This window comes from Tachypleus tridentatus, chromosome 3 (genome assembly GCF_004210375.1).
Source record: "Tachypleus tridentatus isolate NWPU-2018 chromosome 3, ASM421037v1, whole genome shotgun sequence".
Taxonomy (NCBI): Eukaryota; Metazoa; Arthropoda; class Merostomata; order Xiphosura; family Limulidae; genus Tachypleus; species Tachypleus tridentatus.
In genome coordinates this window covers 97,779,427-97,797,816 of record NC_134827.1, presented here as the reverse complement: position 1 = coordinate 97,797,816, position 18,390 = coordinate 97,779,427, and the positions used below count along the sequence as shown (strand labels likewise).

Genomic DNA, 18,390 nt, shown 5'->3' with positions numbered 1-18,390 from the left:
AGACTAAGCTATAAATAGTAACTGCTTCATGTATCAACTATCGACTTCAAATTTCATCAAAACATAGGAGGCCACCCGATTCTCATTTTCTTTAGCATTTCTCATAAAACTACTTCCTGGCAGGCAAGTAACTTGACAACATCACTTAAACAGATTAGTTAAAATTCAAAATTAAAATAAACAAAATATTTCTAGATACATCGACTGATGACTCTGATTTTGCCACTATTAAAAGCTGTATTTTAAACATCATGGAAGTTTTGGTTTGTTTTGAATTTCTCGTAAAGCTACCCGAGGACTATCTGCTCTATCCGTCCCTAACTTAGCAGTGTAAGGCTAGAGAGAAGGCAGCTGGTCATCACCGCCCAATCTTAGACTATTTATTTAGCAACGAATAGTGAGACTGACAATCACGTTATAACGCCCTCACGGTTGAAAGGGCTAGCATGTTTGATGTGATGGGGATTAGAACCCGCGACCCTCGGATTACGAGTCGAGCGTCTTAACTACTTGGTTATACAGGGATCATGGAAGTTATTTGTTCAGCAGGCTCGTTATTGAAAAACATCGTCTGTTCATAAAAACACACGTATTAAACTTCACGTGAAAATATAAAACAACACAATCCACAAACTCAAGAAACAGTCGTATAGCAAATGGAAAACTTTCTGCACTTTAATTGACATTTCTAAACAAAACATCCTGTAATTCTTCACAATCTCAACTAACTCACAACGTTTATTTATGAATTATGAGTAAACGTCAACGTATTTACTGAATACCTTTCAGAAACGTTTAAATACTACCTACATTTCATACACAGCAACAGAAGGTGTAAATAATCGCATTATAACCAATGCTGTTGGGACAGCAGTAAGTTTTCGTATTTATAACACTAAAATCAGGAGTTCGATTCCACTCGGTGACAAAGCAGATAGCCTAGTGTGGTTTGCTACAAAAAACTGTAAAAACAATTCTGATTTTTTCAAACCTATGTGTACAGCGTATTAAAAATCTACGAACATGAAGTGATAACAAGAACAGTTCGTAAGATCTTCCAGTTTATCTTGGTTTTGTAATTACACCTGTGTTTAAGGATACAGAACTTAACAAACATATTGTGATTCAAAACTATAATCTACAAGAACAGAGTTAATAAAATCAATTTTAACTAATGTATTTACGTTGTTAATTAAAGAACTTTTATTTAAATGAATATTTCTTTCCACTAGAGGCCACCACTACACAGGAACTACTTTCACATGAACACCATGTACTGGACCAATGGTTACAAGCTTGATCATATATTGGATATCTCCCTGAAAGACAAGAAGTAAGCTTTAATGACTAACAAATAAAAATATCTCTGCTACACAGTTTAAATCTGATGAGAGATAATGCCTATTTTTATACATAACTTAGTATTTACTTTGTGATTTATCTTTAGGTACTTATTGCATTATTTGTAGGAAAATTATAATTTTCATATAACTATGTTTGTGAATAAACTGGTGTTTTTCATTCCAAAATATTTTAAACATGAAACTTACGATTTCCGTCTTCTCAGAAGGAACTATCTTGTATGCGCGTAAGATTCTGGCCAAAGCTAGTTTAGCTTCCAATTGCGCCATTCTCATGCCAACACAGTTTCGCGGTCCGGATCCAAACGGTTGATAGGCCATGGGGTGGATATCCTTCTTATTTTCTGGCAGAAACCTGCAAATCATAACATTATAACACTTATGTTTCACACTTCACATGTTCATAATTCTTTCTCCAAATTAAAATAAATATTTCCGAAGAAAAATATTAATAAATCTGTAAAAATAATGAAACTATAGGAATGTATTAGCTATTTAGTGTTTACCTCTCAGGCTTAAACTCGTATGGCTCAGACCAGATCTCTGGATTATGGTGGAGGTGCCAAATAGGGACTTGTATGGTAGTGTCTTTGGGAATTTTAAAATTACCTAGCTGGTAGTCCTCATCAGAAACTCTGTTTACAAACCTATAAAAAATAAAAAGACATGTACTCCTTGTCTCATTGCTCGTTTAGCATCATCAGGAGGTAGTGGAAGATAATTACCACTATCCAATACAATAGCATCTGTTCCAAATTGAATCGAGGAAATCCTCACATGTTTTCACTGGTAAAAGTATTGATAAATAATTATGACATCTTTAATTCAGGTGAAGGTTTAACAAATTGATGAAATATGTAATTTTTGCCTCTATTTACAGAAAAAGTTAATTTCACAAAAATCAAATGATTATATATCATTGTTCCATATGTCTTTTCTTTCTCATCAAAGATAAGAGAACCTGTGTGGTGGAGATTTAATGTTTTCTTTCATTGTTTATATTCTCTGCTGTAAACGGCAGTTTCTTCTACTCAAAGAGTATGTTAATTTCGGTGTCAAGTAAATTAAGTTATTTATAAACATACCAGTGTTTGGGAGTGAGTGATTTGTGTAGTTTACATCGAAGATGTTGATTTTGGTAAAAGGCGCCATTTTGAATTGAAAGAAGAACAAACTCACGTGATAACTGGCGGATACACCCGCAGAGATTCCGAGAAAACTTGGTCTAAATATCGAAGTTTGTTTACTGTGTTGTAATCTAAGACACCCTAAAAAGATTATTAAGAAAGAAATGAAATAAATAATATATCGGTTGAAAATCACGTTAAAATATATTTACAATAAATTGGCTACAAACTTTTTCAAACACTTGAGAAGAACAATCTATTGAAAAGGTTTTAAAACTGAAATTATTGAATATTTTAGTCCAAAATTCTAGTTTATATTTTAGATACAAATAAAACTCAGGTTTTACATCTTGTCCTATGACATCGTTCATTTCTTCACGAATCTTTTCCTGGACATCTTGTCGGTTCACCAATATATGGGTTGTGAAACCGAGGGCTGTACTTGTTGTTTCATAACTGTTCAAATAAACAAGACTGACATACTGTTTCTGTATCTATGATAATTATGTAATAAGTAGAAAAGCAGCATGAACATTTTGAATATTCCAACAATAATAATATCTAATACCTTTATGACATCTTTCTATGTTTTAATAAAACATTTAATGTAATAATTTTATTTACTACAAAAATGTTCTCGAAACGAGTAAGTACAGTTTGTGTACGTTTTATAAAATATGAAAAATACCAATAGAAGACTGGTAAACACTAGTATGTAAATTGAATGAGTTTAATTTCATACAGTTATTAATCAAACAAAAGGATCGTATATATATGACATGTAGTCACCGTAGAATCATAACCTTAAAGAAGACATACAAACAGATACTTTTTTATTAAATATCAATATGTTTCCTTTATCCTTCCGAACATACAGACAGAAAGTAAGAACCAAACAAACATGTTTTCACTTTCCAACAGCCAATCATATGAGAGCACAATGAAGTAACTAAGACACTTGAGTAACAGAAATCAATCCATAATAAAGTTCCCTTTAATTAATACTTGTTTTCACAGTTCATCTGTGAACTTCATCGCGTCAATATGAGAGAATGTTAATATTGTTAACTGTGGTTTGCCATCATTAAACAAATATTCAATACATGAATAGTTGAAAGAAATTGTTCACATACAGAGACAAAATACATCACTTCAACTGCTTCCTTTATAATAGTTAACCACACATACTCAATTGTGTACAGTAATTTTACATAAATATTGTACTTCTTACAGCACGTGGACACGAGACTTACCCAGCCAATAAGAAAAGGATAGAATTTGCTTTAATTTCTACATCTGTAATAAACTTCATCTGTTTCTTCCCTTCCTTCGAAGTTTCTGGTCAAATAAATATACGAACGTGTATACAACGTAACCAAATAGAAATATGGGCATTCTCCAAATATGTAACATCAGCCAGCTCATTCATCAAAGACTCTTTTAATTTCAAGTTTAATCTAAATCAACTTAATCATAAAGCCTTAATGGCCAGTTTCGATGTTATATCCCTCTTTACAGAAGTTCCAACCACTGAAGCCTGCAAGATACCCTTAGAACTCTATATCCGAGAGCCTAACCCATCTATAGACATTCCCAGCAACCAATTAGCAACCCTCATAGAATTCACCACGATGAAAACAAACTTCATGTTCAACAACCACAACTATATACAAACAAATGACCTAAGCATGGGCAACCCAGTATCACCAGTTCTAGCCAATATTTTTATGACACAAGTTGAAACACAAGCAATTAACACAGCATTACATCCACCACTATGTGGATGACACGGTTGCGGGATTCAGATCTACAGAACACACACTTAATTTTTTCAATCACATTGACTCTATACATCCCAACATTAACTTCACATGTGAACAGGAAGAAAGCAATCAAATACCATTTCTTAACCTCAAAATTACAAGAACCGACACACAATTCAAAACAGAAATCCACCGAAAAATCACCCATACTGGACTGTACATTCCTTGGGACTCAGCACATGAAACTAAACAAAAACTCAACATGCTAAGAAACCAAATAAACACAGCCATAAAACTATACTCACCAGATAAAATTAACGATGAATTAGACAAAATAAAACAATACTTCACCAACAACAATAAGTTTCCTCTACAAACCGTAGAAAACATTATACGCACACACCTAGACAGAAAGCAAAATCAACCAACAAAAGTAAATATATCTCACGAATAAAAAAGTCACGAAACCACATACTGCTGCATACCATATATTCCCGACATCAGCAGACAAATAACCAACATTTGGCAAAAATTAGTAACAAAATATGACATTCCAATTAATACCAAATTTATTCAAAAACCAGGCACAAAACTGAGGTCTATAATATGTAAAAACTACACTGACAAACACCACACCAACATTACTTATAAAATGCAATGTGATAACTGCCACGAATTCTATATTGGAGAAACAAGTAGAAAAATGGAAACCAGATTCAAAGAACATAAAAAGTCACCTTCACACGTTTTCGAACACTGCAAGTCAAATAAACACAACATAACCATAGAAAACACTCAAATACTAAATAAAGAAACAAACATAAACAAACGCAAAATTAAAGAAGCCTTACTTATACAACAACTCAAGCTAAAAATAAACCAATACAAAGGAACACCTTTATAGCTATATTAAATATAATAAAATAAATAATATAAAGTTATATATTCAAACATCTAACACCGCCTTCTACATTCCGACACTCAGTTACACAACCCCTTCCAAACATGTGGTCAGCTTCCGGTCAGTTACCTCTTTCTTTCTTTGTGAACCTGACGATGACCTAAGAAGGTCGAAACGTTGTTCGCTCTTCTACGTAAAATATTTTCTCAACCCAAACGAGCCGTTTTTGCATATATAGAAATATGACTTGTTCTGTATCTTTTTTTCACGCATTTAATCAGTGACCATAATTAAATACAGGTGAAATATAATTTGAAATGACCTGGTCTGGATGGACTTGTTACTGTTCGAGAACCGCTGCTAAGACGAAGGAAACAAAGCAAATTGTTTAAAAGAGTATTGGTTCACGATCAGTGAAATAAGTAAAGATGTAAACATGTGATATTTGTTAATAAATCGAAGTTTCAAATGTTTAGCTAATACAAACAACAGTTTGTGTACATGTAGAGACCAGAAGGGTATCAGAATCAAATTACATCTATAATGAAGTATGGTTAATGGTCACTACAAGTTTGATGCTGCAGTTTGACCAACAGTGTTGGGGTTCTACATAATGTTGATGGTACTTTTTCTGTATACACATTATTCCCTAATACTCTCTTCCCTCTGTAGAACATCCCATTCGACAATGATCCGTGCACACAACAAATATGGTGAACAACATATTCTAGTAAACAGGTCGATGGAATATTCATAATCATGGCTTTTCTTCAAGAAAGTCGAGATTTGAGCTTTTTTTAGGTTGTAAATGCTAATGCTAAGACTGAAAATGTTAAAACTTGATCAAACAAAATTAACTAAATTGTGTATTTGTAATGGGAAGAAATCATGTAGAATATGTGGAAAAATATACCACAAATGTACATTTATATCTTTTATAGGAAAAAAGAAAACATATTGTGATTGTAAGCCTTTGTAAATTAAAGTGAAGGAAAATGTATACGAATAAACCAACTACATTAAATATGCTTTGTCCAACGCTATTGAAGCGTTTCCCCATAATTAGGGTTCAGAAAGATGGCCGAGATACAACAAATGCAATAATAGTTGAGACGCTTTATCTATTATCAAACTACGTGAACAAGTTTGGACTAAATCAAATCTGTTAAGTAGATGGTGTGTGAAAAGCAAAAGTCCTACATAAAAACTATCAGTGCTTTCCACAAATAACTGACGTTTTGTTTTCAGTTATAATCAGTTCTTGAAGTGGAGAAAAGCAGATTACGATGGTTTGTGAACTTTTCAAGTTGATTACTTTTTTATTGCTTTTCTTACGTACTAGTTTACAAAATTAACTGAAATTTCAAAAAACCTGGGAATGTAGTCGATTAGATAAGGCTGTATTAGGGTAAGATAATAAAAATATTAATAACAAAAGCTTTTCATAATGTGTACTCGTGAGTTACATGATTCGATGTGGTAATATATGCTGCACATTCGTTGAGTGATAGTCAAATCCTGAGGCAGGATTATTATTTAGATATTTTAATATAGAAGAAAAGAACAATACAATTAGATAAAAACATATGAATGCAGTTACGAATGATAATATAAATGACGTTTACTTTATGGTTATGAACTCGGTCACATAGACCGAGTCTGTAGAAAAAGGCTTCATTACTTTATTCGTGTACAATTACAACTTAGTAACATTCTTGCTTTGCTCTTAAAAGACATTTTAAGAAAATATGTCGTTCATCGTTTTGTAAATATTAAATGCGTCATCTTTTGAATATTTCTCCTCTAAGAAGTTTACAACCTGCTGGAAGGTAAATGGATTGTCTTGGGCTCTTCTGAAAACTCATAGAATTACGTTCCGCCTCATCGTGTTCCACTTCAAGCACTGGTTATAATGTTAGGTACTAATCATAAACTTAACCGCGTAGTTGTCATAATTCGTTCTACCTGCTCTCAATATTCCAAACTATTGTGTGTTGGCATTAATTTGTATATATTTGTATTTCAAGACTTGTAAGAACCAAAACACAAAATTAGATAGCCATCGTAGCACTAAGTGGTGTGAAGCTGACTGAATGAAAGAGAAACAATTCGTTGGAAAGATCACAAAAAAAGAAAACACTTTATAATTGAACGTTATATTGAAAATAGTGGCCAGTGTGGGATGTAAAAGTTTAAAATCTACACATACACAAAACAATATTTCTATGTGAAGAATAAACTGACAAAAATTCATCAGCAAACGCTGGCCATCCTGAGTTGAAACGGATAGTTTCAAAATAGCTAAATTACTACCTTAGTTTTTCTATGGCCAACCGATTACAGAACTGATAAAAGGATCTTGAAATGTCACTGCTTTATGACGATCCTGAAAGAATCTGCAACTAAAGTAATGTTGGATAGAATACAAATTACATCATGAAACATTAACTGTATTATCTTTTAACAATTCTTCATACAACCAGGATGGAATACGCCTATGACCTACATCAAATTTATAAGGTTCTGAACTGGAACTCAAGAGAATTATGTATACATTAAACTGATGTTTATGTATTCAACCAAGGACCTGAAATATAGTGATAACTTTATGTCCCCATTTAACAATTCAAAATAATTATGTTACTAGACTGTAACATTAAATGTAGTTGGTTCATGAAAATAATGTCACCGGCATCTGTATCTTGATTACTATTGTAGACAATATAAAAGTGTAGTTTCCTTTTAATTCTTGAAATAGGTTAGGTTTATGTTTACCTTTTTTATCATTAGAAACACCTTCTATTGGCTCGTCTTCACCAGCAGTCAATTGTTTAGCAGTCACATTTTGAATGTCTTCTTTTGCCATTCGAGCATCCAACATCATCTGAAGAAGATCAATTCTTCGTAGCTAAAAAAACAGAAGAAAAGTCAAAACTTTCCACGTGTATAGAATGATGATTGATGAATAAAAAATTACAGTAAAATTTCCACGTTATTCAAAGGAGTAAAACTGACTTTGTAAAAATAATATCAACGTTTATTTTATTTATATTCCTGTAATGTTGAAAATAATTTTAAGCTTCAGAATTTAAAAAAAACAAGAACTTTCTTATTCATATATCGAGGTGTTATACTCCACTTCTAATTACAATAATAATTTACATTTTTCATCAAAATAAATAAAAACATTTAAATATCAAACAGTAGTATTTTATTGATTATATTCTTAATAATCCAATTTTATCGATTAATTAAATAAACATACATGAATATCCCATAACTCTTTCGCATCGGATCATTTTATTATTCGACCAGTTTTCAGAGATGTTTGATATTTTAAAGACTGGATTATATTAAATCACACTCAAACCAATTTTGTCCAAGCCTGGTCTTGTGGTTGTTGAAACATCTAACATTAGAGGTTTGATGCTTATAAAAACACTTCCTATTTTCAAATGTGAGCCATTTATAAAACTGAATAATTAGAGATAGCTATACCTAAACCATAGGGTCTTCCGAATTTGGGACGTAATCAACATGAACATAAGGCAACGACCCGGTAGGAGATTATTTTATCAGTTTTCAGATCTACTTAATAAAAGTCCAGTGCTATCATATACAATAGATAATGATATCTGATGCTGATGAGAAACTCTGTTTTTTAAATTAAATTACTTTAAAAACCACTTCAGAGCCACAATTGTTTAAGGCTATTCCATGGGATAATTTGGAATTGTCTCTTCCTGAATATCTAATAAAAGTAACAGTTATTATCCATATAATAAAAGACAGAAAAATTCTTACAGCGGGATTTCCTCGTCTTTCCTCTATCACTTTCGTAATTCCTTCGATTAAGGATCTTCCTGGAATTGAGAATATCTGATGCCATATGATGTCCACCAGTTTTCGTATTGGATAAAAGATGTTGTAAAGCTCAGGAAAGCATACTAAAAATCAAGGCCATTTTTAGTCCCCATGACAAATTTCTACATTTAAATACTAAATAATTCAACTAAAGTTCTCGTCAACTGTATCTTCATTCCAAAGTAGTTTGTTTTTGTTCAAAACTTTAAATATTTAGAAGTCTTTAGAAAACGTTTTTTTTTTTGTTATTACAAGATCCCCATTCACTATGTAAATTCAGTCCCTTTTGTGTACTAATCTGGAGAAAAGATCTACGCAATAAGAGTTATGGAATATTTATTATTTATTAATGTGCACTTTGCTATTGGAAAATCTATGATTTAAAAATAATTCTGACCCCTTTTTCGTTCAGACCAAATTATAGATTACGATGTAATTTATGAATTATTCAGTTATATTAACTACAGTTATATTAACTACATTTATATTGATTTTTACAATGAATATTTGATATTGTCTTCTGAAGAGACTGAACGTAAGTATAAATTATGTTAACTCTCAATAGAAGTTATGAGACATGTACACAGTTAAACATAGCTTTTTATCGAAAATAAAACTTAACGAAATATTAGACAAGCTTTAATATTTAAGCCTAAAGAAATAAAAACAAATTAAATGGTATGATATTTAGATTAACATCTGATATTGAGAACTGTATAATCTCTCATTATATGTGTTTATGTGTATATATGTGTGTATAGGATGTATGAACACCGCGAGTGTTGTTACAGATGTAACGAAAACTGGTCTAAGTATCTTTGTTGATTATATGTAGAATTTTTATGGTTTGTTATGCAGACTAGAAGAGTCTTTTGTAGATGAATACAAATAACAAAATTCAAATATAACGTATCGTTTTTATACTGATTTTTGTAACATACTGAGGGTGTATTGCAGTAAAGCTATTTTATAATCTTTATGTCACAATATGGATGTAACACCACAAGATTTTGTTTCTTGGAGATATTTAACATTTAAAATAAATAAATAACAAAAATAAACGACTGGTGAGAAAAAAAAAATCAAAATTAACTTTTGACATCAAATTAAACAAAATTCAAACATACTTGATAAAAATATGAGAAACTCGGAAGTTTGAATATTGAAAATAGCTCTGGAATTGTTTAGAAAGGGATCTTCTGGATTCTGTTGGACATTTGTCTGGATACCAAAAGCAGTTTGACCAATGACATCAGTTGTCAGTCCTTGGTACATCTCGTATATATCAAAATCCTCTTCTGTCTGGGCTTTCTCAGCAATTTTTTCCATAAGTATCCCGACAGCTTTCTGCATGATTGGTGTCATCTGAAACACAAATTAGCTTATTGCAGATTGTGTGTTACAACATAATAAATCGAAAAATAAACGTATAGAACTATCACTAGTATATTAGCTATTGATAAATATTGTAGTTATAAATTTCATATATAACCATGTAGAAATATTAATTTATAACTGTCTATAGAGCTACAATTTTCTGTACTACTTTTATTTATTTGTATTATAATTAGTATACAACACACTTGAATTATCTTGCGTCTATCGCAGATCCTGTGGATTATTAATGGTTTTACGGCCAAAAACACTACTTCGAGTAAATATGTATCTCAAGACGGCTGGTGTGGGTATTAAACTTTAATTAAAATAAAGTAAAGAACAACGTTTCGGCCTTATTAGGATATATTTAGATTAACCATGAAAATACATTTTTACTTCAAGATGGGTTATCTTCATCACGAATGTTTCGAATGAAGTTGCATAATTGACACAATAAGGTGAATTGTTATATAATACACAGTGTCTATCTGCGAATGACAATTAGGTCTTGTATGAAGTAATAAATATCTTGCTAAACCTTTAATATTATTAAACCTAAACGACTACACGTAACTTGATACATTTTGACACCATTTGTTGTTAATAATATGATTTGTTATTGTACCTATTATTGAGACACTAACACATACGCCATATAACCAATGCTTATCATTTATTATGATAGAAATTGTGTTTAGCTACCATGTTTATAATATTAATATTTTCATACATGAGATTTAATAATAATTTAATATTAACAGTCATATTATTGTTTTACTAGGGAAGTCTGTATGTAAATATTGTTCTGATTTAAATGTTGTTTAACAATGGTATTTAAACATAATCACAAAATTAAAAATACTGAACAATTTCTTTTGTGAATTACTGGCCATTTTAACACTGTTGAATAGAATTACTGACAAAATAATATGCCAATACTAGATGTGTTTTGTTTCTATATCCGATAAATGAAATTACAATAAAACATTTACAAGAAAACTGAAAATGTATAACAGGATAATTAAAATATTATTTGTCATCATTTATACCTATCGATATATACAGATATTGAAAGACAGAGAAGTGGATGTATGGACAGAATATAATGATACAGTATGCATACGTATTAATTTTTCTTTCTACATGTATTCATCTACAGTTATGACAGAAAGTGTTCGTACTCCTGCGTCGTGAGTAGTTTTTTCCTCATAACAAACAAAGTATCACGATTATGATAATAAAACTATAGTATATTATAATTATTATACTAACACACATGTACATGTCATTACGTGTTAAACGAGGGTTCCTACTAACTTCTTTGAGAACCTTCCTTTTGGTTCTCTCTGGAATTTTGGTGGGACGTCCGGAACGAGGGAGGTTAGCAGTTAATCCTGTAAGCTTAAACTTGGCAATTATGCTTTGAACAGTATATTTAGACACATTAAGTTGTGTAGCAATACCGGAAAGAGACACACGAGACTTGTATTTTACAATAATTCGGTTTTTTAAATCACTGGACAGTTGTTTCCTGTTCACCATGATGACCAACAGATAATGACGGAGACGGCGCTAAATTGCTGGAAGTACATTTTTTGCTGGCTAAATTCCAATAATTATGAACCAGTGTCTAATTGTGGAATGTATAATGTAGTTTATTCGCCAAACTAAACAACATTTTTACGGGAATATTAGTTTTTTCACACGTTCTGAAATGTACGAACACTTTCTGCTCCTCCTATTTTAAGTTATTTGCTTATAAACAGTTTATTCGTCCTTTAATTTACATAACAATTTATGTAGATGTGTGTTAGTATAATATTTATAATACACATATACTTCTATTAGCCTAATCTTGATACTTTTTACGTTATGAGCAAAAAACCACTCGGGATGCAGGTGTACGAACATTTTCTGTCGTAACTGTAGATGAATACATATTGAAAGAAAATACGTATGCATACTTGACATTCTCTATATGAATGACATCTTCATGTTCGATCATGAAATTTTTACTCATTTCTAAAGCAGTGTTTAAATTAGTAAAAGTTGATGATGTAGATTCATATAATAAGTGTCTGACGATAGTTACTGTTGTGAGACTACATTAAAATAATGTTAAAGTTGTAGACTAAATACAGTACTTACCTGTCTCATCTTACTGGAACTGAAAGATGGAGTGAGGAGACTACGAACTTCCTTCCAATGATCTCCACGCTGCATAGTCAGTTGTGAATTGAACTCCATGCTTGGCTGCAGGCCTCCAGGGATGATCAGCTATGGAAAAAGCAACATATTAAAGGTTTGGACTGTAGACAAGACACGCTTATTATAGAGGTAGCTTAGTTTCATCTTATCTTAGTTTCACCGTAAGGTTTCAGAGACTTATGTAGCTAATAATTTAAAAACAAAAGATGAAATTGAAATTGTGAAATTCAAAAATAACGCTTTCAGGGAAAAAAAACCCATAAACGTAAGTATAATTAAGTTATAACCACTGAGGCTATTAATTTATATTTGTAAATAATATATACAGACTTAATACTTCTTAGTTGTGGTAACTTATTCTAATTTTAAAACGCCATAAACTAATATACTGACTGAGTTGATAAAACAGTAATTTTTCTTAAGGAATATTTGGTATTGTGCGAACACATTGGATCTTCGTAGTAACATATCAAACAGCTCATTAGTACAAAGTGTAGCAGGTACATTCAGTATTAAATTCAGAGACATAGGAAATTCAGGCAATTCAGGCATAACCTTCTGTAATTTTCAGCTGCCGATCATTGTTTGCTTATTTCTTTCGCTTAAATAACTCAGAATAAGTTAATTTTGTTCACTCATGTGTTTTTTTAATTTCGTGCAAAGCTACACGAGGGCTATCTGCGCTAGCCGTCCCTAATTTTGCAGTGTGAGACAAGAGCTAGTCACCACCACCTACCGTGATTTGATGGGCTACTTTTTTAGCAACGAATAGTGGGATTGACCGTAACGTTATAACGCCTCTACGGCTGAAAGGGCAAGCATGTTTGATGTGACGGGAATTGAACATATGACCCTCAGATTACGAGTCGAGGCCCCAAACCAACTAGTCATGTCAGGCCTGGCAAGTTTGAACCTCGTTGTGTTGTGGTATTCAGATAACCAAAAGTTTCCACAGTACAACAGGTTATGGAAATGTTTTGCAGTGAATAAACCAAGCTCATTCTACAAAGAAAAAATTAGCATAAGCAAGAGACTAGAGAAACAAAATCTTATTTCACAAAAGTCACTGTTTGAAATGTTTTTCAAATGTCTACATTAGGTAAAAACATAGATAGTTATTTTATATTGAATTTTCACACCATACGAAGGGACAAAAGATGCTATTCCATAATCCATGGGTTAGTTATGCCACAAGATATTACAAATAACATATTCAAGTGAGAGAACTCCAACTCGTACCAACTTGTACAAGTGTTTGTTCCATTACTTGAGATGGCAGAACATCTGCAGAAATATTCCGAAAGAATTGCATAACTACACGTTACTGCAAGTGTATTCGAAAATAGTTATAGAAAGGAATAATATTAGTTATTTCAGTGCTACTGTTCAGGTATCAATTAAAATACTATTTATTCCAAACCTTGTGTAGTAAAAGTGTAATTTGAATATATTGCTTCTTTATGTAAGTTATCCACCTTGGACATTTTACTATTTTAAAATTTTCTATGATATTGTTTTACTAATTAAACTTATTGTTTTTGAATTTCTTTTTAGATGTTTTTTTTCTTACCGGTCTTCCCGTAAATTTGTGGAAATCTTTAATTTGTATTTGTTTCAAGAGGTCCAAATCCGCTACGATAATGATTGGTAAACGTCCATAATAGAATCTAGAAAATAAATCATATAATTAATCTTCAAAACAGTTAACACAGCCACACCTTTTAATCATTTCGTACTGTGGATTCCACTTTTTAACCAATTGTGTAAAAACGTTTAATATTGGTGTGTGTACGATGACAATCTTCACCTAAAATATATTTATGAAAAACGACATCTTATTGGTCGAGTATTGAAGAAAATTCTTACAAGCAGATATAGGAGGATTATAGTTTAATAAATATGATTTTATCTATCTAGAATGATCTAATGCTAAATATGATGAACATAATTACTTTGTTAATTTAATAATAAAATAATATTTTTTTACTTTACGTTTATTCAATTTCTAAGAATAAAAACTTATAACTATATCAATTAAAATATCTAAATTTCTGTTTGTTATTGTTCGTTTGTAAGTTTGAAAGAAAGAAGCAATAATTATCGTCCAAGAGGTAAAATAAAAACCATATTTAATATTTCTATTTTTGTATATTCTAGAAGCAGCAGAGTGAAAAGTTTAAACTTTCGTTCAACAGGTGGCAAAAATATCAAAATTCAATTACACAAAACTATTTATTGCCATATACAACAATCTATAAAAGAAACTTACCCACAAATTTTGCCATATTTTTTTATCCATTCTTCTCGACATTTAATGGCACCCTTTAAGAAAAGAACGAAACATCCATTAATTATTCATAAAACAAAACATTGTAATCCATCAAAACCACTTATGATAAATTTTAATCGCCTTTTCAATTAACTTGTGAGAATTACTTAAGCCTCGTTTCAACTAAAGCCTATTACGTTGAAAACTTTCAATTTTATTCACTACTTTTACTGATTTTCATCAATAAGATATTTACAATAGATATTTAAGAATACGTTTTAACGTTAAGCATAATAAGTTGATCCATTATAACGTTATTCTTCATAATGACTTCGTTATATTCATGGATATATTTATTTTTTATCTCTCTTACTAATGTTTGTTTTTCTACAAATTTCATTCCCTAGATTCTTCAGTCAGTTCTGTAAGTTCAGTCATGTAGCTTTTTATCATGAGTAGAAATATCATAAAACAAATGTATCTCAACTTAAACAACTTTAACTAAAATTTTAGATTTTGCTGCTTAAATTTCTTATCTATCGCACATTGAAAATTAGTTGAAATTTCAGGAACATTGACTTCAAAGGTTTTTAATAGATTGTGAATCTGATATGATAATGCAGTTATATCGAATGTTTTAATTTATTTACACTTTAAAATGGTTATAATTTACAAGTTTTCCAATTTTTTAAATATTAGAGTCCAAATAAACTTCTCGAAACCTTGGTTTGAAACTCTCTCAGGTTTCCAAAGAAGAAGTTTGGTTTTGGTCCTGGGATGCCAAGGTCTTGAAAGAAAGATAACTTCTTCTGTCGCCACCTAGAAAGAAACAAGACAGAACTGGTAACATGTTCTCCCTAGTTTAATAAAATAAAAAATCAAAGAAATAGTACAGACATTCACATTTGAAACAATCCACTGAAAGGTATTTGTTAACAATTTATTGGTAGTGAGATTCACAGTGTAAAACATTTTAAAAAGTCTTAAAAAGATTGTATCTCATACAGGTAGAAGGGATGTTGGAAGCAGAGCTTCCAGAATGAAGGTATGAAATCACGCTAGGCCGTCCTCGTATTGAAAAAGTAATAGTTAAACCTTATTTGGTTAGAATATTTCTAGCTCTTGTTGTTAACTAATCGTATTGTTATTGTTTGTTCTCTGAAACAAAGTGTTTTTACCCTCTTAAGTAAGCTATATCCTCACTTTGCATATTTAAAAATATGTATGTTAATATTGTTATCTAGACGTAAACAATTATTTTCATTATCGCTTTCTTTCTTGCTGGGTATAAAGTTCCGGGAGGGTCAGTTTCATTGACCATTTATATTGATGCACACTTCTGTTATATGTATTTATATATGATACACGAGGACCAGAGTAAACCAAACTTATTCCAGGTAATGTTTATATATAACTTACATATACTTTTGTGTGGAAACACTGATTCACACAAACAGTTCTATAATATATTACACTTTCAAAGGTTATAGGCTTAAATTAGGAACATTTATATAAATATTCCACATTGTTTTTAATTAAATCTATAATTATTGTAGGGTTTTTGTCTAATAGGTGACCTGTTTCATTTTTTTATACATACTGCTGACTTTGTTACTTTGAACTTAGTACGTGTCTTCATACTTTAGTTGCACACTGTATTATCCAATTGAGATTCGTCAGCTTCAACGACCAAATCGAGAAGCGCTTCTTGCTCGTGTAATGTATACATTTTATTTACATATATCACCCAACACTTTTCAAACCTCTATATTCAAGGTCTTTTGAAATCTATATTTAAATTGATTATTTGTTTTTGGCTCGGAACGTTTTGCTTGTTCCTAGATGTTATAAAAGCACAACTCGTCAGTTATAACATTAGAAATACATTCTGGTTGTTTTTAATTATAAAATCAGAAACTGTCAAATACGCTTTGGTTGTCGTAGTTATAAAATTACGAAGCAACAAATATAAAATTTATAATATATTTTGTTACTTGTAGTTATGAAATTTAAACAGTCAATTATAAGACTTGAAATATGTTTTGTTATTTCTGTTAAAGAAATTCAAAAATATTTAATATAAGATTTAAAATATGTATTGGAACTCCTCAGATTTGACAATTCAGATTATATTAAGCGTCGTAATATTACGAAATTAAAGCTCTTCAAACACTAATATTAAGGACAAGTAATATACTTACAGTTAGAAAACCAGGGCTCATGAAATATTTTAAAAGTTTCTTAAATATACATGACACCTGTTTAACCTACAAAAACAAGGTAATAATTAGGTTAGGTTGCTGATTTCTCAGTGATTTCATCTACATGACTTCAAACAAAACTGTATTAATCAACTGTCTTTGAAAACAATCACCTACCTGAACCACGTAACTGTTAATAACAATAAAACTGTAAGGACCAGCCAAAGCATGTTTGCTTTTCACTTCAGACTTAAGCAAATGAGATTAGGTTTAGCTTCTTTACCATCTTTTGTAACATTTAATTACGGCACCTAGCGGTAGGAATCTGTTAGTACGAATGACCTTAACTAGTTTATGATAATTTTTTGCTCGCTAATCTAATTTCATTTATCTTTTATCCTTAGTACGTACGTACGTGTTGTATATGTGTATATACATCAATTTGCACTTCTCGAGCGTATTCAGTACATAACTATTGAAAACGCCACTAGGTTTAGCTTATCATTTGTTTTTATTCTGGTTTTGATTGGTTGGTTTTATGTATATTAAATAATGCAAATTCCTTTTTATTCTTCATAACTATAATCATATCTTGTCGACATTTTCCACTTTTATCTCCACTTCACTATATTTACCATCTGACTTCAATTAGAAGTATATTATTTTCTTTCTACGTGAAGGAGCTTTGTTTTCTTATTTCGTTGTTTTGCCCAATAAACTACAACATTTATTTTATTTCGATTGTATTTTTTAAATAATATTTTCCATCATATTTTAATATGACATATACTTCTCTTCTACTGGATAGTGATACACTTCGTGGGTTAGTCTTTCGTCTTTATGTATGTTTATGTTATTGTTACTCCGTCTGTACAATGAATAGATTAAGAATTGGTAGTATGTCATGTCACGCGAGCTGTGTTATGGAAAGTCTACAGGAAGGTGTAGCGTGTTTTGAGCATGACAACCATACAACGGAACCTTTTGCTATTGAAACTAGGTGGCACAAAATATTTTTTTTGTTTGGTTTAAATGTATTAATCACTGAACTTAGCGTTATGCTCAAGAAAAGACATTAACACATAACTCTGTTCAAGAGAATATACAAGATGTATGGTTATCAGATACAACATGATAGGAGATGGTGGCATGGATTATAATGATGTGATGATGGTGCTTTAAAATTGTTTTATCATAAAGTCCTCAGTTTCTCTGTTTGTGTGGATGTACGTATGTACGTGTGTGTGTGTGCAAATGTGTATATATATTTATAAAAGAATAACAACTGTATAGTAGACGTACGCTCCAAAAAATACACT

General features: G+C 31.0%; 1 protein-coding gene across 1 annotated transcript; it reads right to left on the bottom strand.

Moving 5' to 3' along the window:
• Nucleotides 1-1,048: 1,048 nt before the first annotated feature.
• LOC143247541 (cytochrome P450 3A11-like) lies at nucleotides 1,049-17,398 on the bottom strand. The gene is made up of 14 exons (XM_076495813.1): nucleotides 17,249-17,398; nucleotides 15,593-15,689; nucleotides 14,871-14,923; nucleotides 14,172-14,268; nucleotides 12,542-12,670; nucleotides 10,144-10,381; nucleotides 8,957-9,099; nucleotides 7,928-8,060; nucleotides 3,742-3,826; nucleotides 2,836-2,944; nucleotides 2,541-2,629; nucleotides 1,868-2,008; nucleotides 1,551-1,716; nucleotides 1,049-1,319 (listed from the first exon to the last, which is right to left on the bottom strand). The coding sequence occupies exons 1-14, from the start codon at nucleotides 17,299-17,301 to the stop codon at nucleotides 1,242-1,244; spliced, it is 1,611 nt and encodes a 536-aa protein (XP_076351928.1). The 5' UTR covers nucleotides 17,302-17,398; the 3' UTR covers nucleotides 1,049-1,241.
• Between the last annotated feature and the right edge of the window lie 992 nt (nucleotides 17,399-18,390).

Excerpts from the sequence above, each read along its gene's own strand:
- LOC143247541 (XM_076495813.1), bottom strand. The coding sequence starts at position 17,301 with ATGCTTTGGCTGGTCCTTACAGTTTTATTGTTATTAACAGTTACGTGG. Across the intron at positions 14,269-14,870 it reads AAATATGGCAAAATTTGTGG|ATTCTATTATGGACGTTTAC; the intron begins GTAAGTTTCTTT and ends TTTATTTTCTAG. Across the intron at positions 9,100-10,143 it reads GTTTCTCATATTTTTATCAA|TATGCTTTCCTGAGCTTTAC; the intron begins GTATGTTTGAAT and ends CTTGATTTTTAG.